This window comes from Monodon monoceros, unplaced genomic scaffold, assembly GCF_005190385.1.
Source record: "Monodon monoceros isolate NGI ecotype Baffin Bay Population unplaced genomic scaffold, NGI_Narwhal_1 Super_Scaffold_4, whole genome shotgun sequence".
Taxonomy (NCBI): domain Eukaryota; kingdom Metazoa; phylum Chordata; class Mammalia; order Artiodactyla; family Monodontidae; genus Monodon; species Monodon monoceros.
Window position 1 is genome coordinate 38,348,435 of NW_021703781.1, and position 26,268 is coordinate 38,374,702.

At 42.2% G+C, this 26,268-nt stretch overlaps 1 protein-coding gene across 1 annotated transcript in view; it reads right to left on the reverse strand.

Annotated features, from left to right (window-relative positions):
- Positions 1-331: 331 nt before the first annotated feature.
- Positions 332-26,268, reverse strand: part of ZNF485 (zinc finger protein 485) — a 45,770-nt gene continuing 19,833 nt past the window's right edge. The window contains 7 exon segments of the mRNA XM_029244804.1: positions 332-947; positions 1,052-1,273; positions 1,358-1,602; positions 6,476-6,566; positions 7,040-7,166; positions 9,389-9,475; positions 21,983-22,530. Of these exon segments, the coding sequence (XP_029100637.1) occupies positions 571-947; positions 1,052-1,273; positions 1,358-1,602; positions 6,476-6,566; positions 7,040-7,166; positions 9,389-9,475; positions 21,983-22,530 (1,697 nt within the window). The 3' untranslated portion in view covers positions 332-570.

Genomic DNA, 26,268 nt, shown 5'->3' on the forward strand with positions numbered 1-26,268 from the left:
TCTGTTCCATTGAGCTATGTGTCTGTTTTTGTACCAATACAATGCTGTTTTGATTACTGTAGCTTTGTAGTATTGTCTGAAGTCTGGGAGGGTTAGGCCTCTAGCTTTGTTCTTTTTTCTCAGGATTGCTTTCACAATTCTGGGTCTTTTGTGGTTCCCTGTAAATTTTAGGATTATCTGTTCTAGCTCTGTGAAAAATGTCATGGGTAATTTGATAGAGATCACATTAAATCTGTAGATTGCTTTGGGTAGTATGGCCATTTTTACAATATTAATTCTTTGTAATTTGCCTTTTTACCTTATCAAGGTATCAAGGAGATATATCTATGGTTGTATATAGAGCTCTACCTCATTCTTTTCACTTGCTACATAGTAGCATTTAGGTTCTTGCTACATTTAAGTTCTTCAAATATTTCGCTCGTACAAACCATACTACAATGAACATCCTCACAAATGAGAAGTTTTCCAGGATAGAGGATCACAGAATATATTCATTAGGTGTATAATTTATTGAATGTCTCCTCCTTGATGGTCAAAAAGGAATAAACTATCTCTGCATGATTTACCAAACTAACTACATTTGATGGCTCTTTCTTTGTTATGAATTTTCTTATGTTGTTTGAGGCTTGAATTCTGAGGAAAAGCCTTCCCACATTCATTACATTCATAAGGTTTTTCTCCTGTATGGATTTTCTGATGTTCAGCAAGGCCAGAGCTATGCCTGAAGGATTTCCCACATTTCTTACAGCAATAGGGCATTTCTCCAGTAAGAATTCTCTGATGTTCAGTAAGGGCTGAGCTCTTGCTAAAGGCTTTCCCACGGTCATTACATTGATGTAATGGGGTTTATTGATGGGGTTTATTTCCACTATGAGTTTTCTGATGTCCAGCAAAGGATGAGCTATACCTGAAAGATTTTCCACATTTACTACAGAGATAAGGTTTCTCTCCAAGGTTTCTCTCCTGTATGCATTCTTTGATGACTAACATGACTTGAGCTTTTCCTAAATAAAGCATTTTCCACATTCATTACACTGATACTGTTTCTCACCAGTATGTATTCTCTGATGTTACAAGACAGCTGAGTTATCCCTGAAAGTTTTCCCACATTCATTACATTTAAATGGCTTCTCTCCACTATGTATTTTCACATAATGAGCAAGGCCTGAATTCTGAGCAAAGGCTTTCCCACAATCATTATATTTGTAGGGTTTCTAACCAGTATGAAGCCTCTGGTGACTTAAAAGAATAGAATTATTTCTGAAAATTTTCCACATTCATTGCGTTTATGGAGTTTCTCTCTAGAATGAATTTTCTGATGATTAACAAATGTTCACTGCTTCTTGAGGAAAGTTCCCACATTTAACACATTTGAAACATTTCTTGCCTATGTAAATTTTATGATGATTTAAAAGAGATGAGCTGCTCGTAAAGGCTATCCCACATTCTTTACATTTATGGGGTTTCTCAGCAGTACGATTTCTCTGGTGGCTAATACAGGAGGAATTATATTTGAAGACTGTCCCACATTCCTTGCATTTATAGTGTGTCTTCTCTATGCAACTTCTGCCTTCCCAATCCAGGCCTCTTTCCATCATGACACTTTTTGTTTGTTCTCCCAATCAGATCTCTCAGAAGTATTTTGCTGTAGGGCTGACATCTTTGTTTCAAATATGTACTCCTGAACTGAAAAAAAATTTTTTAATTCAAATGTTCTCTATGTTGAAATACTGAAAATGAGAGCTGCACATGGATAAGAATAACATTCTATTCTATACAACTAAAGGTTATATAAAATTAATTCATCCCACTTGTGATTCTTGCTAAGAAAAGATGGCAAGACTAAAGATGGGAGAAGTAAATAGGATCTAAGGAAATAGAAGTTATAAATATTGTGTTTAAAGAATGCAAGGAGCATCTAATAAGTTGGTAAGTTAGGAAGGTAACACAGGCAACACCAAAAAAGAAAAAAAGATAAAAATTTGAGGATAAACACAACTTTGGGGAGAAAACCAAGTATCACAAAGCAAGCCAGGATTACTAGGACAGACTCCTATAGGGAGGTACATTTGAGAACATTGTAATATAACACTGTACATCTCCAAGAATTTGAGAATAGCATTCCTCTGTGAGAATTTAGCACAGAACCAACATGTAATGGCTCAGAGATAAAGATATATACATACACACACATACACATATATTTATATTTTTATTTTTATATACATTTATATTTATTAGCCTGAAGAGAAATTCCATTCATCAGATACTAGAGCTAAGACTTATTTTTTAAATGCAAAATTGGAGGTGAAGTCTGGTAATAAACAGCCCAGATACTTCAAATGGCCTTTGATGGGATATGTATTTAATGTGTAATGATTAAGCTAGAGAAAATTTCAAGGTTCTGATTGTAAAGGTAAATGGAAGCAAATCAGTCATATGAAGAGAAAGTCACTCTTATGGATTCATATTCTGTGACAAAGGTAACTTTGCAGAGCAGCGGTGAAAAGGAGACTACACTGGCATATTGGGGGGAGGGAGGAGTAAACATGAACCCTATCTCATACCGTGCACAAAAATCAATTCTAACAGGATGGCAAATCTAAATGTAAAAGACAATCAATAAAGCTTCTAAAAGTTAACACAGAAGAGTATCTTTATAAACTGGAGGAAAGATTTATTAAACAGTACACAAAACACAATGACAAGAAAGGAAAAGATTAATAAAATAGAGCTCATTAAAATTAAAACCCCTATTCATCAAAAGGCCACTGTTAGTGAAAAGCAAACCACAGAGAGAAGGGCAATACAACATATATAATCAACAAAGAGGTTTTTTTTTTAGTAGACACTCCATAAAAGATGACATATAATGGCCAATAAACATTTGAAATGTCCTCCTCCTCATTAGATATCAGGGATATGGATATTAAGACAAAATGAGGGACTTCCCTGGTAGCACAGTGGTTAAGAATCTGCCTGTCAATGCAGGGGACACGGGTTCAAGCCCGGGTCTGGGAAGATCTCACATGCTGTGAAGCAACTAAGCCCGTGCACCACAACTACTAAGCCTGCGCTCTAGAGCCTGCGAGCCACAACTACTGAAGCCTGCGCGCCTAGAGCCCATACTCTGCAACAAGAGAAGCCACCGCAATGAGAAGCCCACACACCACAACAAAAAGTAGCCCCCGCTCTCTGCAACTAGAGAAAGCCCACACGCAGCAACAAAGACCCAACACAGCCATAAATAAATAAATAAATAAAAGTAAAATAAAATTCTAAAAAATAAAAGAAAGACACTATGAGATACACGATACACCCGAAGAACAATTAACTTCAAAGGACTGACAATATTAAGTGTTGACAAGGATACGGAACAATGAGTACTCTCACACACTGATGATGGAAATATAAATAGGTACAAAACTCTGAAAAACTATTTAGCATTATGTACTAAAGCTGAATATATGCATATGCTATAAACTAGAAATCCCACCCCAAAAGAAATGTATCCATGTATGAACCAAGCAATAACATATATGAAACGTTCATACCATTTGTAATTCTCAAAAGCTAGAAACATCCCAAATATCCATCCAAAATATGAGATAATGAAATACTCTATTGCAGTAGTTTTAAAAGCCTGGTCTCCAGATCAGTAACAACAGCATCAACATCACCTAAGAACTTGTAGAGATTTTCAGTCCACATTTCAGACCTAATGAATAAAAAGTGCTGAGGGTGGGGCCTAGCAATTATGTTTAAACATGCATTCTAATGATCCACAGGAAGGACAATGCATGAAAATGAATGAATCTCACAAAATGTTATGCATAAAAAGCCACATCAAAAAAATATATAGTTCCATTCATATAAAGTTAAAAAAACAGGCCAAAATAAATACAGTGTTAGTTCAGGAGGAGGAGGAGAGTGTGGCTAATGATTGGAAGGGATCAGGTATGATTTAGTAGAGTACTGCCAGTGTTCTCTTTCTTGAGCTGAGTGCAGGTTACATGAATATTCATTTCAAAAATACCAATTTAGACCATATATATATAAAATCTACTCTTCTACATATGTGTTAAATTTTAAAAAGGTTTTAAGAAAGAAAAAGGAAGGTTAGCTTACGACTCTCTTAATATTTTGATCAGAGAAATCAAAATGCTAATTGCAAAATATCTAAAAAATTATGACAATAAAAACTACAATACAACCAAAACACTGCACAAACAGAAGTTTACAGCTTTAAATATTTATATTACATAAATAAGAAGAAAAATCAATGAATTAATTAATTAATCAACTATAAAAGGTTAGAAAAAGTAAATAAACCTAAGGGGAAAAAAACGAAAAAGGAGTTAAAGATTAAAAAACAGAAAACAGTAACACTAGTAAATACATCTAAGAGTCTATAAAAAGTAAAACAAGCTAATGAAGGAAGGAAAATGGAAAAAAAACAAATAAATGATGTAAATCATAAGAAAGTAACCATGAATATATAGGATAAAAGTAACCGTAAATGTAAAGGATAAATGTAGAATCATAAAAGTCTACTTTGTTCAATACCATGCAGATAAATTTGAGAACTTTAATTACTGGATATTTTTTAGGAAAATGTAAATTACCAAAATTGTTTCAAGAGAGAGCAAAAATCTAGTTGGCCAAGTTACTATATAAGAGAGAATACTGCTAAAGAATTACCCCCCAATTCCTCTCCCCTGCTCTCTACCACAAAAAACAAGTTAAAAAAAAAAAAAAGAAAAACAAAAAAAACACCCAAACCTTCAGGGAACCAGTTATCATGTGAATTAAATTATAACAAAGAATGAAAATAGGAAGGATCAAAAATTTTCACAAAAATTATTACAAAATTTAAATCAAAACTCAATGAAAATGGCCCAATGAAAAAGAAAAATATAAACAAATTTCTTGTAAGTACCAATGCAAAAACTTAAATAAAACATTAGCAAAGAGTATCATCTACTGACATGTTAAAAGAATAATGTAATATGCCATGACCAAGTGGGGTTCTACTAAGAATGCCAAGTCATTAAGAGAATTAAGAATAAAATGTACCATATTAACAACGAAAAGGGAAAAGACAGATGTCATCTCCATATATGTTGAAAAGGCATTTGATAAAATTCAATATCTATGCTGAATTTAAAAGAACAAAAATTTCTTAATAAAAGACATGGATTAAATACTTCCTTGTATAATAACATATATCTATCCCAACCCAATACCAAAATTTAAACAGAAAAATTAAAGAATAAGGAAGACTGAGTTACTACTGTTACTCTGTAAAGAATCTACACAAGCATTTAGGGGGGAAATGTTCAACATAGTAAAAACAAAGGGAATTACTGAAAAGCATTAAAACACACACACACACACACACACACACACACAATTTCAGTTATAAAATAAGTCATGGCAATGTAATGTACAGCATGGCAACTCTAGTTAATAACACTGTAGTGCATATCTGTAAGTTGCTAAGACAGTAAACCTAACAACTTCTCATCACAAGAAAAATAATTTTTGTAACTATGTATGGTGACAGACGTTAACTAGACATATTATGGTGATCCTTTCCCAATATATACAAATATTAAATCATTACATTGTACACCTGAAACTAATATAATGTTATATGTCTATTATATTTCAATTTTAAAAAAGAATAGCTTAGAGGTCTAACGGAAAAAAAAAAACAGTTTAAGCAAGATTATGCATCACTGGTATTTTCCATGAAACACAATTATAAAAGTTTCCCTGAAGATGATATAGGAAAAATGACAATTCACGTTTTAAAAGAAGGATACACATTTTAGGTGAGAGAAATATCCATGTTTAAAGATTCAGAACTGAACGATGACATGGAGAAAGTGACACACATAAATTTATGCAAAGTATACACAGAAAAAAATGAGAACCAAGAGCAAATGATAACAGAGAAAAGAAATAAAAGAAGACCAGAGGGAAAGGGAAGAAAGTGCTTCCCTATCAGTTTCTTTGCCAAAAATAGTAATCACCTGATAGTCAGGAAAATATGCTTATAACTGGAATCTGCCACTGCCCCACTGTATGATCAGGGATATGGATATTAAAACTAGAAAGGGTTAAATAGCCATTCGTCTAGCTAACCATAGGAGAATTTGGAAGACAGTGAGAATGGACAGAAGGTAGAAAAAGTGTAGCCTGACAAGTGCCTGAAAATGGGGAGGGAAACAACACATAAAGAGGCTGATTTCAGGGTGTGAAGTCAGAGGCCGGAGGCCCTTGTGAAAGGAGCAGGAGTAGAAAGAATGAGAAAAATGGCAAGTCATTTGACATGAGGATGACATTAAAAAGAGGCAACTAGTGTCAACTGCCACAGCCCTTCTGCATGGACGTGGACTCTCTAAGATGAGCCTTCTGACCAAGAACTCCCTCCTCACTGTTCTGTGTGCTGAGCTCCGGACTCACTCACCTGTATAGGTACCTGATGGAACCCCTTATACTTCCATCCATGGCTCTTCCATCCAACTGGGTTATTAGCTTGGGTTTGGAAGAGAGAAGCCCTGTTCACAGAGAAAGAAAAGGAACATGACTGTGGTTATGAGCACAAGGAGTTATCCCAAATCTCAGTCTCAACTTGGGGGTCTACACAGAGCATGGATATGTCAGGAAGGCCTAGAGGGTGGTATCAAGGACATCCAAATCACAGTCACAGAAATGAAGGAGTGGAAGTCAATTAGAAAACCAGGCCTCTTTGAGGACAGGAAACTCCTGTTGTTGGTGGCAGATGAATGGTGACATGCAAAATTTAGAGAACTGGGCTAGACTGCACACAAAGCTGCCCATCTTAAACTCTGTATGGCTCTGACCTTTCTGAGTGAAAGGAGCATGAACTCCAGCCTCTAAGCCCATGGTAAAAACAAACAAACAAAAACCTCCCATTTTAAGAGTTTAAATACCCCCAAATCATTAACCCTGTGAAAATGCACAGTTGCCCAGCAGACCAATTTTGAGTTAAAGAGAAAAAAATCCTTACCCACAAACACCAGATTCCCATAGTTCTCCAGTATCACATCCCTGTACAGGGCCCGCTGAGCAGCATCCGGGTGTCTCCCTTCAATCTGGGTAAAGGCCACAGCCACATCCCCAAATGTCAGTGATCCCTGCAAAATCAAACCCAATTCCGTTCACCCAGGAACCGTTGACTCCCTTGCCCCTGAGGTAGGGAGCCAGGAAGGCCTCACTGGAGAAGGAAGGCAAGACATTCAAAGTCAGCTTCTGATAGCTCAGATTGTTTATGAGGAGAAAAGTGGGACACAGTTAACGAAAGGACCAACGAGGAACGTATATGACATCCTTGGAAAGCAGACTTGTTTCAGAGGAACGAAATATTAAAAGATAAGAGGCTGCAAAGTGAAGTGATTCGTGACCCCTCATACTTCAATCACACTGCCCTCCTCGTGTTCTTCCAATATGCCTACCATGCTCGTTCCTCCAGGCCTGATGTTTGCTCATCCCTCACTTAGTAGGGATGAAGTGAAATTGCTTAAATGTCACTTCGTCAGAAAGTTCTTCTTTAATCTTCTCCCATCTTCTACTACTTTCTATCCCATGACCCACTTTATTTTTTTTTTTCCACAGGGTTTCTCACTGCCAGGCAGGAGAGGTTTAGATTTATGGTCAGTACACTCTATAATGAGAGCTCCAGGAGGGCAGGGACCACTTGGGTCACTGCTATCTCCCCAGCCTAAAACACTGCCTGACACATGGGCATGTTCAAGGATGTGTCATTCAACAAATGAATAGAAACACTGAAAGACATGCAAAATGATACCAGCTTTATCCTAGAATTTACAGCGATAAATATGTATTTGTTAATTGCCATTCATAGCAATAACAACCTAATATGTACCAGGCACAGTGCTGAGCCCTAAAACATACAACATCTCTCTGTATTTCCACTAGAAATGTATAAAGTGTAAGGAACGGCACCAAGAAACGGAGGAGAGCTTAAGCAAGCTTAATTTGGGACCGCTCCGGGCGAGGCTCACTGGTCCGAGAGAAAGAGGCCAGAGAAGTCATGCCCGGGCGAGGGTTTGGGCAGAATTTATAGAGGAAGAAGGGAAAGGGGTGTGGTGAATCCGGGAGGGCACAGGTTATTCCTTATTTGGTGGTCTCTTCAGGTATCGTGGCAATATCTGGTGCCGGTTGCATCAGTCTTGGGACCGTTAGTTCCGCCTCGAAAGGCGGGAAGACTGGGCTGGGTGGAAAGTTCCCAGGTCAGTTCCTGGAACTGGGTGGTCCGGGAAGTTTCGGTCTGATGTGAGTCTGATTGCGTTCCCCTGCCTCAGGCCAGTTGGCCTTACATAAAGTATATCTATTTTACAGCTAAGAATACTAAGGCTCAGAGAGTTGAAAGAACTTGCTCAAGGTCACAGGCTGGTTGAGTACACAATATTAAAAAGGAGCTATAAAAAGTGGTAATGAAACTATGGAGCAAACTAGAAGAAACAGCTACGGCATATTAAAAGGAAAAAATGGGTAAGCCTAAAAAATACACATGCAAAGGTGTTTCAAATGAAATAATTTGATTCACTAGGGTGATAGGAATATGGGTAATCTTTAATTTTTAAAAATTTTTGTTACTCTTAGTTTGCATAATAAATACTCAACTATTTACTACTTCCTTCAAAATGTTCATTACCTCCTGTCAACTTCTCAAAGTCCTTCAAAACCCAGTTTTCTCCAGGATTAAGGCAAATTCCAACCTGGCATTCTAGACACTGAACGTTTCCAACTTTCTCTGGGGCTAGCTCATTCATGGTTCAGATGTAACAGCTTCACTCATGTTGCAGCGCCTTCCCCTAGTCACCCCAAACTCTCCAAATATGCAAATTTCATTTATTCTTCAGTAAGAACCGTAATGATCACCACCACTACCACCACCCCACCCTAAAGACTCCTCTGACCCCTGAAGGTCAAGAGAGCACTACCATGGCTGTGTCATGTGTATCATTCATGATTAACGTAAAGCCTGTTACGTCTTTTTATGCTACGTGTCTGTTTTTCCATTATCTCTGAGTTAGCAATGTCTTTGAGGTAACAGCTGTACCTTATTACAAAGTATGTTTCACTTTCTAGCACTCTAGAAAGCATGGGTACCAACAATCTATTTGGTGAATGACTCTGTAATGGGTAGAGAGAAGGACATGAAGGGATGACAGTGGGGAGAGGGGCCCCGTCTCTGTAGAGCTACACCACTCCAGGATTGGCTCAGGCGGCTTGGTCCATACACTGGTCAGAGCATTTTCCAAGCAAGAGGCATAAACCCAACTTCATTTTGAAACAACAGAGATTTCTCAGGAAAAGGAAAAATCAAACTTACCTGGATCTGGGTTCTTGGTAGTCTTGCGGCCGTCTGTCCCCTGAACTGTTCTCCCAGGCAAGGACAAAGAATCTTCACTACGCCAACCTGGGAAAAAGAAAGGAAATATGAGGAAGTCCCTCCATGTTTGGTACTAGCTAGAACTCGCTCTCTGCACACTGAACAAGAACAGTCCGCCACCCTCCCTACTCCCCACAAAGGTCGAGAGGTGAAGGTGCTTAAGCTCAGGAAGAAAGGGCACGGAACGCCTGCCTGGAGTCCGGCCTTGCAGCAAGCTCCAGGCCAAGCTCTGACTGTGAGTCAGTCAGGCACCTTCGCCAAAACATGCGGAAAGTCTCGTCGGAGACTCAATCCCTGGGTCTCAGCGCAAGCCTTTAAACCTTCTGGGACAGCACGGCTCCTGGGGTTGGGGCCCCGCTCACATCTGCCCGCCCCTCCTAGCCCGCTCTTTCCTCAACTTGCCCCTCGGGGAAAGGAGGAGCTCACCAGGTCTTTGTGCCCCAGTCCGGCGGCAGCCGTTCACGACCTATCTGGGAGGGTTGGGCCAGAAAGCTGCGCACGCTGAAGAGCCGTGACCACCCTCACTGTAGTCACTGAAGAGACACAGGTGCAAGCCGAGCACGCCGGTGCCGCGCTCTACTCAAACGGAGGCGGGCGGGACCGGAAACGGAAGTGACCGCGGAGGCCTCTGGGAAATGTAGTCTTGGATCCAGTCCGATGTCTTAGGTTCTTCATTCTATATGCGCACGTTGGCATCACCTGGAGAGACCGAAAAATTAATTGCGCCTTGGTCCCAACTCCACAGAATTTGCGTTAATGCTCTGGGTGTGGTCCTGGCATCGGACCACACCCAGAGCTCCCAAACGATTTTAATATTCAGCCAAGATTGGCACCCACTGCTAGAAACTGATTTGGATCTGAAAAACATGTTTTAGGTTACTTTGGGGAGCTATTTATGGTTTGTTCATTTGTTTGTTTCCAAGTAATCCTGTTTTACAAAGAAAAAGCATGTTAGAAAAGTATAGCACCCAGAACATGAAAAATTAGTTTCTCACCATTAACTGACACAGAAGATGGAACAAGATTGAATCAGTTTTAACAAATGTATTATTAAAAAATTCTACTTATGGGCTTCCCTGGTGGCGCAGTGGTTGAGAGTCTGCCTGCCGATGCAGGGTACACGGGTTCGTGCCCCGGTCCGCGAAGATCCCATATGCCGCAGAGCGGCTGGGCCCGTGGGCCATGGCCGCTGAGCCTGCGCGTCCGAGCCTGTGCTCCGCAACGGGAGAGGCAACAACAATGAGAGGCCCGCGTACCGCAAAAAAAAAAAAAAAAAAAAAAAATTCTACTTATAAAATCCAGCAGTTTGACAGCTTAGGAAGGAAAAATATATCTTTCATTCAATTAGGACTTTTCATTTAAAAGAAAATTCCTCTGAATGGAGCATTTATTCACCAACATAACAATGATTAACCAATGCCCCAGTATGTGCCACTCACTTTTCTAGATGCTAAGGATAAAGCAGTTGTCAAGGACTCCCTCCTTCACCAAACTTTAGTCAGGATCCTGCGAATCCTCTTCTCCTCTAGACCTTGTCTTTGGCCTGCTGAATCCAATTTTAGTAAAGAATCCTGTGAAGCCAGTTCATCAAGAATTCTCCCACCCTTGGTATCTAATCAAGTTCCTTTCTACCTCCCCTTGATACCTAACCAATTTCTTAGTAATTTTCCATTTACTGCCTCACCCTGCCAGTTGGCTATAAATCCCCACTTGTCCCTGTTGTACTGGGGTAAGTTCAAGCTCTCTCTCTACTGCAGTAGGCTTGAATAAAGTCTTCTTTGCAGGTTTCAACAAGTGTCAGAATAATTTCTCTTTAACACAGTGAAAAAATAATGTTCCTCCCCTCAAAGACCTTACATTCAAATAGGGGGCAGGAAGAGAGAGATTAAACAAAAGTAAGGTAAGGAGATGGGAGGAGGATTCTTATTCAATACAGAGCTGTATGAACTGCCCTCTTTGATAAGAGATCATACAAGCAGAGTCCGAAGGAAGTAAGGTAACAAGAAGGAGTGTATCTGTGGGAAGTCTGGTCCAGGCAGAGGAAACAGTAGATGCAAAGCCACTACAGAGAGCGTGCTTGGTTTATCTGAGGAACAGAAACAGGTCAATGAGGTTGGAATACTAAAGACAGAAGAAAAAACCAGATCATGTTTGTGATGACTAATTTCATGTGTCACCTTGACTGAGCTAAGGGATGCCCAGATAGCTTATAAAATATTATTTCTGGGCCCACCTATGAGGGTGTTTCCAGAAGAGATTAATATATGAATGGTGAACTGAGTAAAGCAGACTGCTCTCCTCAATGTGGGTGGGCAACATCCAATCTACTGAGAGTCTGAATAGAATTTAAAAAGCAGAAGAAGGGAGATTGGTCTCTCCACTTGAGCTAAGACATCTATCTTCTCCTGCCCTCAGACCTTCAAATTTGGTCTCTCCACTTGAGCTAAGACATCCATCTTCTCCTGCCCTCAGACCTTCAGATGCTGGGACTTACGTCAGCATATCATTCCTCCCTTCTCAGGCCTTCGGCCTCCAACTGGGAGTTATGCCATTGGCTCCCCTAATTCTCAGGCCATCAGATACAGACTGAACCACACCACTGGCTTTCCTAGTTCTCCAGCCTGCAGACATCAGATCATTGGACTTCTAAGTCTCCATAACCACAGGAGCCAATTAATTAATTAAATACACACAGTATTCATTCTGTTTCTCTAGAGAACTCTGCTTAATACAATGTTGGTCCTTTCAGTCCGCTATAAAGACACTGGCTCTTATTTCAACTGAAATAAGAAGCCATCAGAATGTGGAGAAATCAGAATCCTCACTGGTTGTTAGTAGGATCATAAAATAGTGCAGTCACTTTGGAAAATGCCTGGCAGTTCCTCAAAATGATAAATATGGAGTTACCATATCACTCCACAATTCCATTCCTAGATACCTAACAAAGAACAATGAAAATATACATCCACACAAAAATTTGTATATAAGTGTACATAGCAGTGTTATTCATTAGAGCTAAAACTGGAAACAACACAAATGTACAACAACCGGTGAATGGATAAACAAAATATGGTATATCCAAACAATGGAATAATATTTGGCAATAAAGTTAATGAAGTACCGATACATGCTACATAATCAATGAACTTTGAAAATATAATCCTAAGTGAAAGAAGACAGTCACAAAATATAACATACTGTATGATTTGACTTATCTGAAATGTCCAAAATGTCAAATTCCATAGAGACAAAAATAGATAAATGGTTGCTAGCAGATGGAGGAAAGGAGGAATGGAGAGATACTATTGCTGGGTATGGAGCTTCTTTTGGGAGTAATGAAATGTTGTAAAATTAGATAGTAATTATATTAGTTTCCTAGGGCTGCTGTAACAAAGTGCCACAAACTTAAACAATGGAAATTAATTTTGTCACACTTTTGGAGGCCAGAAGTACAAAACCAACGTGTCAGCAGGGTTGGTTCCTCCTCAGACTTTGGGTAGAAGCCTTCCTTGACTCTTCCTAGGTTCTGGCGGTTGCCATCAATCCTTGGCTTACATTCTCCCTGTGTGTCTCTGTCTTTATGTGGTACTTCCTCTTATAAGGACAGCTAGTTATATTGGATTAGAGCCCAACCTAACAACCTCATCTTAACTTGATTACATCTGCAACAACCCAATTTCAAATAAGGTCACATTTTGGAGTACTGGGGGTTAGAACATCAAGGTATGAAGGCGGGTGGGAACACAATTCAACTCATAAAATTTAGCTTTGTGTTTTGTTCCTTAATGTTTTGCCTTTAATACTCTGTAATGTATTCTTTACAGTTCACATCTTATGAGATAGTATCTAAGTTTGTCTCAAATGGATAGATAACTTTTCAGCACCATTCATTGAAAAGTCTTTTTGTTCCTCCACTAAATTGAAATGCCATCATTATCTTATGTCACACTGTACAGTCTCCTAAACAAAAGTTGTGGGGATTTCTTAACCTGTGCTGTTTTCTAGAAGCAAAGGGCTCAGATAAAGTTCAACACTCTTACTATTAATAAGGAGTGGTTAAATATATTATAGTAAATCCATATGACAAAATACTAGGCAACCATTAAAAATATCAACATAGGGCTTCCCTGGTGGTGCAGTGGTTGAGAGTCCGCCTGCCGATGCAGGGGACACGGGTTCGTGCCCCGGTCCGGGAAGATCCCACGTGCCGCGGAGTGGCTGGGCCCGTGAGCCATGGCCTGCGCACAGCAACGAAGACCCAATGCAGCCAAAACTAAATAAATAAATTTATATATTTTTTAAAAATCTACAAACAATAAATGCTGGAGAGGGTGTGGAGCAAAGGGAACCCTCCTGCACTGTTGGTGAGAATGTAAATTGATACAGCCACTATGGGAAACAGTATGGATGTTCCTTAAAAAACTAAAAATACAACTACCATATAACCCAACAATCCCACTACTGGGCATATACCCAGAGAAAACCATAATTCAAAAAACCACATGCACCCCAATATGCATAGCAACACTATTTATAGTAGCCAGGACATGGAAGCAACCTAAATGTCCGTCAACAGAGGAATGGATAAAGATGTGGTACATATATACGATGGAATATTACTCAGCCATAAAAAGGAATGAAATTGGGTCATTTGTAAAGACATGGATGGACCTAGAGAGTATCATACAGAGTGAAGTCAGAAAGAGAAAAGCAAATATCATATAATAACGCATATACTGGACTCTAGAAAAATGGTATAGATGATCTTATCTGCAAAGCAGAAATAGAGACACAGACATAGAGAACAAATGTATGGATACCAAGGGGAAAGGGGTGGGGCAGGAGGAATTGGGAGACTGGGATTGACACATATACATTATTGATACTATGTATAAAATAGACAACTGATGGGAACATACTATATAGCACAGGGAGCTCTACCTAATGCACTGTGGTGACCTAAATGGGAGGCAAGTCCAAAAGGGAGGGGATTTCTGTATGTGTATGGCTGATTCATTTTGTTGTGCAGTGGAGGCTAACACAACATTGTAAAGCAACCATACTCCAATAGAAATTAATTTTAAAAAGTTTAAAATCTTTTTTTAATTTAAAAATTAAATAAAAATAAATTTCAAAATATACACAACATAGAATAATACAACAAGCTTCTAGGTATCCATAACCCAGATTCAACAAATATCAAGATTATGCCCATTTTCTTTTTTTATTTTTTTAAAATTTTATTTATTTTATTTTTGGCTGCTTTGGGTCTTTGTTGCTGCACACGGGCTTTCTCTAGTTGCAGCAAGCGGGGGCTACTCTTTGTTGTGGTGTGCGGGCTTCTCATTGCGGCGGCTTCTCTTGTTGCAGAACACGGCTCTAGGTGCATGGGCTTCAGTAGTTGTGGCATGTGGGCTCAGTAGTTGTGGCTCACAGGCTCTAGAGTGCAGGCTCAGTAGTTGTGGCACACGGGCTTAGCTGCTCTGCAGCATGTGGGATCTTCCCAGACCAGGGATCTAACCCGTTCCCCTGCATTTGCAGGCGGATTCTTAACCACTGAGCCACCAGGGAAGTCCCGTGCCCATTTTCTTTTATCTATCAATCTCCCCTCCCTTTTGGTATTCTGGATTTTTTTTTTTTTTTGGACATGCCACGCAGCACATGGGATCTTAGTTCCCCAACTAGGGATCGAAGCCGCACCCCCTGCAGTGGAAGTGCAGAGTCTTAACCACTGGACCGCTGGTGAAGTCCTGGTTTTCTGGCTTATTTAATAATGAGGTATATACCTGACTCGGGGCATTTTATTTTATTTTATTTTTTACATTGTACCATTGTCACACTGTAAAAAAATAAATACTTTGAGAGACTGAATATGCAAATGGACAACAGCAAGACCACATAAAAAACAATCTGCAGGGCTTCCCTGGTGGCGCAGTGGTTGAGAGTCCGCCTGCCGACGCAGGGGACGCGGGTTCGTGCCCCGGTCCAGGAGGATCCCACATGCCACGGAGCGGCTGGGCCTGTGAGCCATGGCCGCTGAGCCTGTGCTCCGCAACGGGAGAGGCCACAACAGTGAGAGGTCCGCGTACCGGAAGAAAAAAAAAAAAAAAAAACAATCTGCAGCAACCAGCCCAGAAAACCAACCCATTACGTACAGTAACTAGCCCTATCGAAATCAGCCTGCTGTAAGTCAGACTTGTAAGAAGTCAGGTCACCATCTCTAGCACAATCAGTCCAGGAAACCAAACTATCCATCACCCCCCAAAATGTCTGGTCTTGATTAATAACTGTGAGTATCCCTAATTTTTGTGCCCACTTCCAACTTAGGACCAACCAGAGAAAAGCAAATATACTCCCCAACCAATCACATAAGACGCCCTCTTGTAGTCAGCCCCCTCTAGTTTCCTTTCGCCAACAACCTGCAAACAGGGTGTACCTGAAGCCATTTCCCTCTTTTCCACTCTAAAGCCTTCCGACTCAGCTGCCTGCCTTTGAGTCTCTGCCAAAATGCAAATCATGGTGGCTGACTCCCTTGCCATTAGCTCCCTTGCCATTAGCAAGCTCTGAATAAACAGCCTTTGTTTATTCTCATTTGGTTGGTCATTTTCCCCACAAATTCTTTAATATCTAATATCCAGCCCATATTCAAATCTCCCTAAGTGCCTCACACATTTTTCTACCTGGTTTGTTTGAATCAGATAGGGGAGCACTTCAGGTTGGCCCTGGGTCCTTATGACATGATAGTAGTCATCTTTCACACTTCCTCACTCTCTGGAAGACAAGCTGTCTCAGGATAAAGCTATGCTTTGCCATGAAACAGCCATTTCTCCAGAGAGGCCTGGCTTCTTCAGTTTCCTGCAGTTTTGTGGATTCGTCCACAAACCGGAGCTTGTGGAGGAGCTTGTGGAACCTTAGCCATGTTTCAACAGTGTTCTCAGCTTCTTGCTGATGGTTCCACGCAGAATGGGAAGGTAGGCTATTTGTTGGCAGTTTTGAGGTTCTGGGTTCCACGACCCTATCTCAGCACAGCTGCTGAAACCTAGTGGTGGTTTGACCTGACCCATTCTGGAATTTGAGGGGAGACCCTGACTCTGGCTTTGTTAAAGATATTGTCCAGTGGGATGTTTCTCTGCTATACTGGTGACTCAGCCCATTTTTATGAGTGACTTGAGGAGATTCAAAAACTCTGCTGCCAGCAACATGGATGAACCCAGAGATTATCATACTAGGTGAAGTAAGTCAGAAAGACAAATACCATATGGTATCACTTACATGTGGAATCTAAAATATAACACACATGAACATATCTACAAAGCAAAAACAGACTCACAGACATAGAGAACAGATTCGTGTTTGCCAAGGGGGATGCAGGGTGGGGGAGGGATGGATTGGGAGTTTGGGGTTAGCAGATGCAAACTATTATATATAGAATGGAAAAACAACAAGGCCCTACTGTATAGCACAGGGAACTATATTCAGTATCCTGTGATAAACCATAATAGAAAAGAATATGAAAAAGAATGTATATATATATATGTTTACATATGTATAACTGAATCACTTTGCTGTACAGCAGAAATTAACAAAACTTTGTAAATTAACTATACTTCAATAAAATAAGATTTTAAAAAACTCTGCTGCCATAAGGATCTTGCCCTACTCCCCATTTTTTGTTGTTGTTGTTTTTGTTTGTTTGTTTTAGCAGATGAGGAAGGTTTAGAGAGGCTAAAAAATGTAGCCTCAGTTTGCTCACATGCAAAACAGTTAATAATCTCTGCTTGCTTACTTCCCAGGGCTGTTGTGAGAATTAACCGAGATAACGGAAATGAAAAGTCAGAGATTCGAGGAGAGGGACGCCGCAGACAGCAAGCGCAAGGGCAGACACACCTGGAGCAGGTGCAAAACATCCTCCGTGGTGCCTCGGTCTCCAAGGGCATGCCCCTGATGACCGCTGCCACCCGAACGTCAATAATGAGAATGGTACAGCTAACTTATACTGCCCAGCACGGTGATAAGCACCATTCACACATTATTCTATGCAGTCCTCACCACAGCCTGAAAGGGGAGAGTATCGTAAGCCTCAAAGGGGAAAGGATCGTAAGCCTCATTTTATGGAGGAGGAATTCAGGGCTTAGTGACTGATACACTTGTTCACAAGGGTGCAGTTTTCTGTTGGCAGAACCTGTATTTAAACCCAGACTGTCTCATCCACAGCCCCTGCCTTTAGCTGCTCTGCTTTGGCTTCTGAAATGGAGAAGGTGGGAGTTTTCACTGAAGATGATGGAAAGATAGAGGACAGAGGACAGGATGAGCCAGAAGGGGCTGGTTAGGACTCTCCCTGTTGAAAGGTTTTGGGCAGCTAGCTGCAGAGCCTCTTTCTCTGAGGCAGGTGACTGAGTTGAAGGCAGGGCTTAGCACATCTTTTGGGTTAGCCTACAAGAGATCAATTACCCACTTAGAGTCTTTCAAGGAGTTCTTGGAAGCATACCCCTCCTCTAGGGTTGCCAGATAAAATGCAGCATGCCCAGTAACATCTGAATTTCAGAGAAACATTGCAGGGGACACATATTTTCTTAAAAACTATTCATTGTTTATCTGAAATTCAAATTTAGCTGGGCATACTGTATTTTCATTTGCTCAATCTGGCAACCCAACCCTCTTCACTCCATACAGATCTTTGTTTTAAAGTATCTCTATTATCCTAATACAACATCTAAAAAGCCACAATTTTTTGGTTTAAAGATTTCTAGATCTTTAGGGATATCCTACGATACATTTAACCTTGGATTGAGGGGACAACCTTTAAGTTGTTATCTACTCATTAGAGTCCTTAGTTGGCTATACCCAACATCTTTCAGAAAGTCAACATGTGGAGTGTGAATAAAGGTGAGAAGCGCAGCAACAGCACACAATAAGGGAGAAGAGGATGGGGGAGAAGAGAGGATTCATAACACTGAAAACCACTGAAACCCTCCTCATCCCCAGTGCTAGTGGAGCCCTGCAGAGAAACATCATTTCATGTGACAAGGTAGAAAGAATATACTCGCTGAGCGGTTTTGAATGAGTAAGTGCAGGAATGATGCTGAGTTGCTCCTAGCAGCATGTGAAATATAATGATGAGTTTCTACAGCCCTGAGGCCATCTTTCCTGAAGTCCTAGCAGGGCAGCACCAAGAGCCCTTCATTACTGGGCAAGATTAACTTCCCTCCTCCCTCCCCTCCTGCTTGCCTGGGTGCACCTGAACAATTCTCTTCTTTTCTCTGGGCCTCAATCCTCCGTCTGAAAAGTGAAGACAGCTGGATGAGACCCTGCTTATCACCCTCTCCATTTCCATGGCTTTTGAGGACATTTTGGCAACAGTATGGGTAATAGAGCTGGAGACCTTCTTAGAACTCACAGAGATCTGGAAGGAGGGAGCTGTGTGCCCCTGCTCCAGTCAGAAGCCAGCCTGGTTGCAGAAAGGGCTCAAATCTACATAGGAGCCCTGGACTCCCTTTTCCAGCTCCAACTATGGTTTCTCCAGCTTTCCTAGAAGTCCACTATGGCCAGAATTGCATCTGCCACCAACCAGCTTGGTCAGGTGCATTTCTGTGTCAGAGTGATCCCTAGTAGGCTGGACTGGGAGGCAGCGCCCACGGGGGCCAACAGAAACTCCTTTCCTCATCTCTAACCTGACCTGTTCCAATTGTGATTACCTTGAAAAGATGAAGAGACAGATGTGCTATAGTGAAAGTGACCCCAGTTCAATGCCCAAGGTGCTGAGTTTGGATCCTGGCTCTGCCATTTACCAGAAGCAGGATCTTAGGCAAGTCACTGCCTCTCTCTCTCATTTTAAGAATAGTGAGGAAGAACCCTACTCCACAGTACTGTGGCAAGGATGAACTTTGGGCCATGAGCCCAGAGCAGGTCATCCAGGAGGAAATGGAAGTGCTTCCACCTTTCTTTCTGTGTGTCTCCCAAGGGCTCCCCAGATAAGACCTAAAGACTCAGGTGCTCCCTGACTAGTGTGCCACCAGATCCCAAGACCTTAACATGTAGAAGATGTAGGCCCCAAACGAAGACCTCCCAGGTTTTTATAGAATGAAAATTGATAATAGAGAAGAGAGATAGGAATGCCCTGATGTGTGAGAAAGGGGATAAGATTCAGGGTACAAATGGAGAGTTTTCTTAAATAGAAACTGGGGCTGTTCATTCAGAATAGAAAGTAGAGCATACAGACTCCATTGGAGAGAGGTGGGCAGATGAGCTTGTGCAAAGGTATAAAAGCTCTCTTTTCTCATAGAAAGCAAAAGTCATCAGCTGTGAGCGAGATGGAAGGAGTTGCTGGAGGCTTGAAGAAACAGGAGAAACTGTGAGATAGTCATTTAGGAGAATGGATGGACTAAGAAAATGTAATAGGATAGTTGGGCAGCATTAAGGGCCCACTTGACCTTAGCAGTCATAAATTGAAAGTGAGACCAATCATCAGAGCCATGCGTTTTTCTCAGGCCACATCTGCTACACAGGTACAGGTGTGGAACAGGCAGGGAGTTGAATTCAACTAGATTTGGTGTGTGATCAGGAGAATAAAACCAAGTAAGTTAGGGTCAAGAGACTGATCATAATGATAGGCCACTACCTCTAAACTGGGTGAGGCGGGAAGCGAGAACATGAAGGGGTGAGAGTCAGAGCAAGAGTGATAGAATCAATGGATGGAGAAGCAGTAGGTCCTGGAGAGACAGTTTGTGTTCCCCAGACAAAAGGCAGAGGAGCCTCAGAGATATGTCTTAGGCCCCCCCAAAAATGTCCATGTCCCAATCCCCAGAAACTGTGAATATTACCTTATAGGGCAAAAGGAACTTTGCAAATGTGATTAAAATAAAGGTCATGATGTTGAGAGATTATCTTGGATTAACCAGGTGGGCCTGATGTAATTGCATTAGTCCTTAATAGAGGGACACAGGAAAAGTCAATGCCAGAAAAGGTAATGTGATGAGGGAAGCAGAGATTGGAGTCATGGGCTTTGAAGATGGAGGAAGAGGCCACAAGCCAAGGAATACAGGTTGTGAACGTACCTTGGAAAAGGCAAGGAAACAAATCCTCCTCTAGAGCCTCAAAAAGGAACCAGCGGTGCCCACATCTTGACTTTAGCCCAGTGAAACTGATTTCAGACTTCTGATCTCCAGAACTGTAAGGGAATAAATTTGTGTTTGTTGTATGTCACTAAGTTTGTGGTAATTTATTACAGTAGCAGTTGGAAACTAATACACCAAGAAGGGGAAAGATACAGAGGAGAGGTCTAGGTAACAGCTCTTTCACCCCCAGGATAAATCTGCAGGGAAAGTATTCTGGAAAGACCTAGTGGCCCTGTGTTACTCAGTGAAGGGTGAATGCAAAAGCCACTGGGGAGAATTTTGGTGCCACTCCCTTAAGGGCATTAGCAACTAAAAGGGTCTCGGTGAGCAAGGTTTCTATGTAAATCAGTGATACACAGTACTATCAAATTTTAAAAAGCAAACTGCAGGCCTGTATACACACAGCATGACCCTGTTTTTGTTTAAAAAGTGTATCCGTTTGTATAAACAGTTATGTCTGTGTATGTTTAAGAAACAGTTCTGACTGCTGAGTGTCACAGGACTGAGTCCCTCATCTCCTCAGTCTTTGTTTCAATATCCCCTGTTTAAAACTGCAAGGCAACGACTTCCCTCGCGGCGCAGTGGTTAAGAATCCACCTGCCAATGCAGGGGACACGGCTTCCAGCCCTGGTCCAGGAAGATCCCACATGCTGCGGAGCAACTAGCCCATGTGCCACAACTACTGAGCCAGCGAGCCACAACTACTAAGCCTGCGTGCCACAACTACTGAAGCTCGCGTGCCTAGAGCCCGTGTTCTGCAACAAGAGAAGCCACCGCAATGAGAAGCCCACGCACCACAACAAAGAGTAGCCCCTGCTCACGGCAACTACAGAAAGCCCGCGGGCAGCAACGAAGACCCAACACAGCCAAAAAGAAATAAAAATAAAATTGCAAAGCATATCCCAACCTACACACCCCAGCACCATCACCCTCAATGCCCTGACCCAACTCCACTTTTTCCATAACACATAACCTTATAACACACTATACCTTTTATCATAATTACGTATTGCTCTAGTGGGAAATGCCACTAGAATTTAACATCCACAGTGATTTTTTTTGTTTAAGTGTCTTGAACAGTTCTTGGAACATAGCAGGACCTCAAATAATGTTTGCCAAATGAACTTCAGAGGTGAGAAGGGGACACTCATTCCAGAATATTTTTTAAGGTAATGCGAAATTACGCGTGATATTTACGTTCTTTTCCCCCAGGAGCACTTTACCTAAACGAAAAACATTTTAATAGGCATTTCTAATATAATTCTTACGCGTTTGCAATAAAAACCAGGAGAACAACCTGACGGACCTAGTCGCAGGCCTCACAAACTGTGAAAAGCACTCGGCGTTGGACGGAACCCTACCCTTGGGCTCAGCGCCTCGCGAAGCCTCAGGGTCAACGCCGGAAGTGGGCGCGGCCCACCCGCTGCTTTCTGGGACTTGTAGTTCGGGGCTGTAGGCGGCGGAGCGGGGCTGTATAGCGAATCCTGTGCTTCCAGGTGTCGGATTCCACGTGGGAGGTGAGGGCTGTATGGCCGCTCGCGCAATCCGCGCGGCCTGCAGAGAAGCGTCTGGCTGTCGAGTTGTGGGAGTGCCGCGAGGGAGGCGCTGGGCCAAAGGGGCCCGGAAGCCTGGCGGGCGGCCGGGGGAGGGCGCGCATCTTGGCGGAGGTGCGAGCACGGGTGGCACGTGTGTCCGCTTGCCGCGGCCGCCGCAGCGTTCGCCAGTTCTGGCCGCGGTCACCTGAGACCAGGCGGCCCCTAGCGCTAAGCCGGCCGCGGCTCCGAGAGGCTCTCCTCTCGCCTGCCTGAGCTCCGGCCTTGGCCGGCCTGGGAGCTTCGCAGTTGGCCACACCGGCCTTTTCCGCGCCGGTGACTGGCCTTATTCGAAGGAGGATTTCGGTGGACGTTAGGGGACCGAGAGGGGCTCCTGTGAGAGACCGAAGTTTCCGTCCCCACAGGCCTGTCCTCGCTGAAAAGAGATTGCGTCAGAGCCCCCGCACCCCAGAAACGAGTCAGGCCTTCAGGCGTCTCGGGCAGCCGAAATCTCTGCCGAGAGGCGACACACGCATCCTACCGGAGAGCTCCTACTGCCCTAACTAGAGCGTTAGGGCAAAAATCGCAAAGCCTGGGGAAACGGGCACATCTTAGAGCTGCTGGGGCCAGTGGGATTTTCTTGCCCCCATGGGTTTGCCGGGGAGGCTTGGCCTGTTTGGTCCAAAGCCTAGTGGAGAGATGCGAGGGAGGTGCAGCTTGGAAAGACAGGAAAGGCACCCCAGGAGAGGGTGTGTGAAGGTAGCAGGAGCTGATTAACTTTTTTCCTACAGTCTTGCTGGACTGCTTAGTCTATGTCCTGCAAGGTGGACTTGATTTTCATGGTTTTTTCGCTTTCTCTAACTCTATTTTTCCAGGAATCTATCCTTCTTGAGAGGAGGAAGTGACCAAGTTTCAGGTGAGTTGGGGTTTCTCTTTTATGAGAATGTAAATAACCTTTCTTGGGAAGGACATCAGCATTAATTGAGTGCGTATCTGGTGTCAGGTCCTGTCTTGGTTGTGTGGTTTTTTTATTTATTGTCGGACTTCAGCGTGAGACATACATTATTTTATAAATATGGGTGTAGGAACATTAAGATACTAAGAGCTTATAGCTATCATATGATGTCACTAGAGTCTGCACAGATAATCTGCTGACTTTAAATTCCACCTCAGTTTTCAGTGTACCACTCTGCTTCCATGAATTTGGCCCACTCCCCAGAGCACTGGGCTATGCTCTTTTATTGAAAGACTCCACACAGCATCTTTGTCTGGTCCTGTCTCTCAAAGCATGCCTTTTCCTGCCAGGCATTTCACGCACATTGAAAGTCATTCAAAGCTGTTACATGCTCAGTCCAGTGCCAAGTGGTCTCAGGAAAACAAATAGAATTATAAACTACGGTGCTGGGCTTCCCTGGTGGCGCAGTGGTTGAGAGTCCGCCTGCCGATGCAGGGGACACGGGTTCGTGCCCCGGTCCAGGAAGATCCCACATGCCGCGGAGCCTGTGCTCCGCAACGGGAGAGGCCACAAAAGTGAGAGGCCCGCGTACCGATAAAAAAAAAAAAAAAAAAACTACGGTGCTTTTCTTCATGAGCAGGTGATGTATATGAAAAAAGGTATGCACATTACCAATAATCATTTATTAAACCTGAATGAGTTAAAGACATGAGAAAATTTGTTACGTAACAACACCGTAATTACCATATCACTCCCAGAAATGCTCCTCAACCAGGCTGTGCATCAGAATTATCTGTGTTCTTTTAAGAATTAAAGGTTCCTAGGCACCATTCCCCTAGACCTACTAAAAGGAGAATTTCACTTTTTTATCCCTTTGACCTTTTGTACATCCAAAGATTTATTGCATTTATTGTGAAATACTTCTCTACATGCTTGGCAAAAACAATCCTCACATCCATAGGAAAACAGCATGAGCTCTTATAAAAACTGGTTTGTTTAGAGGACAGTAAGCTGCTTCAAGGTACTGAAAGCATGACATCTCTGTGCCTTGAAAATAATTGAGAACGTCAGCAAAGATTGACATAAGTAAAACCCTGTGCTCTTTTTATTTTCCTTCTCTTCTTTCTCTTCCCTAATGAAGATTATTCATGGTGATGAAGTTGGGGATTGCTAGTATAGTGAAATTTTGAGATTCTGGCATATGTTAATAATTTTTTGAATTTAAAGAAAGGACTTCATTTCCACCAGTACTTACTGTTTTCTGTGTACCAGGAGTTGTCTTTGAGTCTGCTGAAAGGCAGGACTCCCATTTAACGCCCCCTCTCCCTCTGTGACCTTGGATAAGTCACTTCACAGTTATGAACCTTAGTTTTCTCATCTTTAAAATGAGAGTGCTGAGTTTGATGATCTCAAGTTTTATTTCATTATTTAAATTGAATGTGAATTTATAAATATTTACCATTTAGATTTTGAGTCAGTTGTGCTAGTTGCTGAGGATTTAAAGGTTAGTTGAGTGTTGCCTCTATCCCTGAGAATCTATCTTATAGCCAATTTGGGAGACATTTAATAGCTATAGTAGAGGTATATGCAAGATACTGTGAGATCTTTGAGAAGGAGACATTTAACATATCCTTATGCTTCAGAAAGGAGGTTGTTGATTGTCCTGAAACTGAAATGGATGGGACTATGGGAGAAATATAAGTCAGGGCAGGAGCAACATGTAAAGGGCTCTTCTAGACTAGAGCATGACATTCGGATGACTACAGGTAATCCAGGGTGATGACAGCTCCTGCCCATCACTGCCTTCTGGATCACTGTTTCCTGCCCCTAAGTAAATTGTTGGATCTAGCAGGGGTGGGCTCTGGAAAGGAAGTGCTAAGCTATGTGATACATGCAGTTTCGAGGAGTTTGACATTTACATTAGTACAGAAACTACTATCCTGTAGCCTTATACTTTGGTTGGCCTTCAGGATACTGAGTCCATTCTCCCACAGGAAGCACAAGTTCCACCTTGGAGTGACTGAATAGCTCCACTGGTACCTGGGGAGATTATTCATTATTCAGATTCTTTCATTTCCAACTTTGTCTTGCTTTAGCAAGACCACTGTTTCCTCTTTTTCCTTTCCCCTGACACACTGAGTCCTCTAATTTGGTCCACTTTCATACCATTTCTCATCTTGGAATTTTCAGCCTACTACAAAGTTGGTAGTCCATCAACATATCCTTTCTGTTTTCAACATGGAATTCTCCCTACCACTTTATCTGTGGGATCTTAAAAAATTAATAACTCTTGACTGTCCGATCCTTGGATTGAAACATGACAAAACTTGTATTTTGAAGATTTGGTAAAGAGTTATTGTGGCCTAGCTAAGAAATGAGGGCCTTTCCTAGAATAGTAGGAGCAGAGATAAGAAGAAGTAACATGCTGGAGGGAGATTTAGGAGATAGAATTGACAAGAAGTGGTTTGATTATGGTCAAGGTAGGAAGGGAGTCTTAGACATCTCAGATGACAAGGCTGAAGATGGATTAAAAAATAGAAGAAAGATCATTGATGGACTTGAATCTCAGAAGGGAAGGAAGGATTCCATCTAGAATGTGTAAGGAGAGGTTAGCCATGGACAGAAAGAAACCTGTTGTCTCTGAAAAGAAAAAGTCCAAAAGAGGAGTAGCTAATCTGCTGATACTCCCCAGCCGTGTTTTCCTAACAGGTGTGTTTACGCCTCTAAGGCCACAGCCTCTGCTTCTGCTGCTTCTTTGTCCCACCTTTGCACAGGGCCTTGCAGCCTTCTCTAGTCCAACCTCATCCCTCTTCCTCAGACACAGTGGAGACTGTGACCTTTAGAGGAGAGCCTGGGAGGAAACAGCTGCTTCTCCTTTGTTGACTAGTGGGGTAGAGTCGCTCCTGCCGGGGGACCTGGTTGTCCTCAGTTTCCTGAGGAGGGTGTGGGTGGTGCCCCTTCAGGCTGAGGCTTATGGTGTCAGCACTTCTGAAGGTTACTGGGTACTCCCCTGGCCCCAAGTTGAACCGCTGCTTTCGGCTTCACTGGCTCTCAGTTGTTTTGTGTATATTCCATCCTCTGCTTTTCAGAGTGTGGCCTGCAGACTGGTGCCAGGCAACAAACTGCTTGTTACCAGTCTATAAAGATATAAGGACAGGGCTTCCCTGGTGGTGCAGTGGTTGAGAGTCCGCCTGCCGATGCAGGGGACATGGGTTCGTG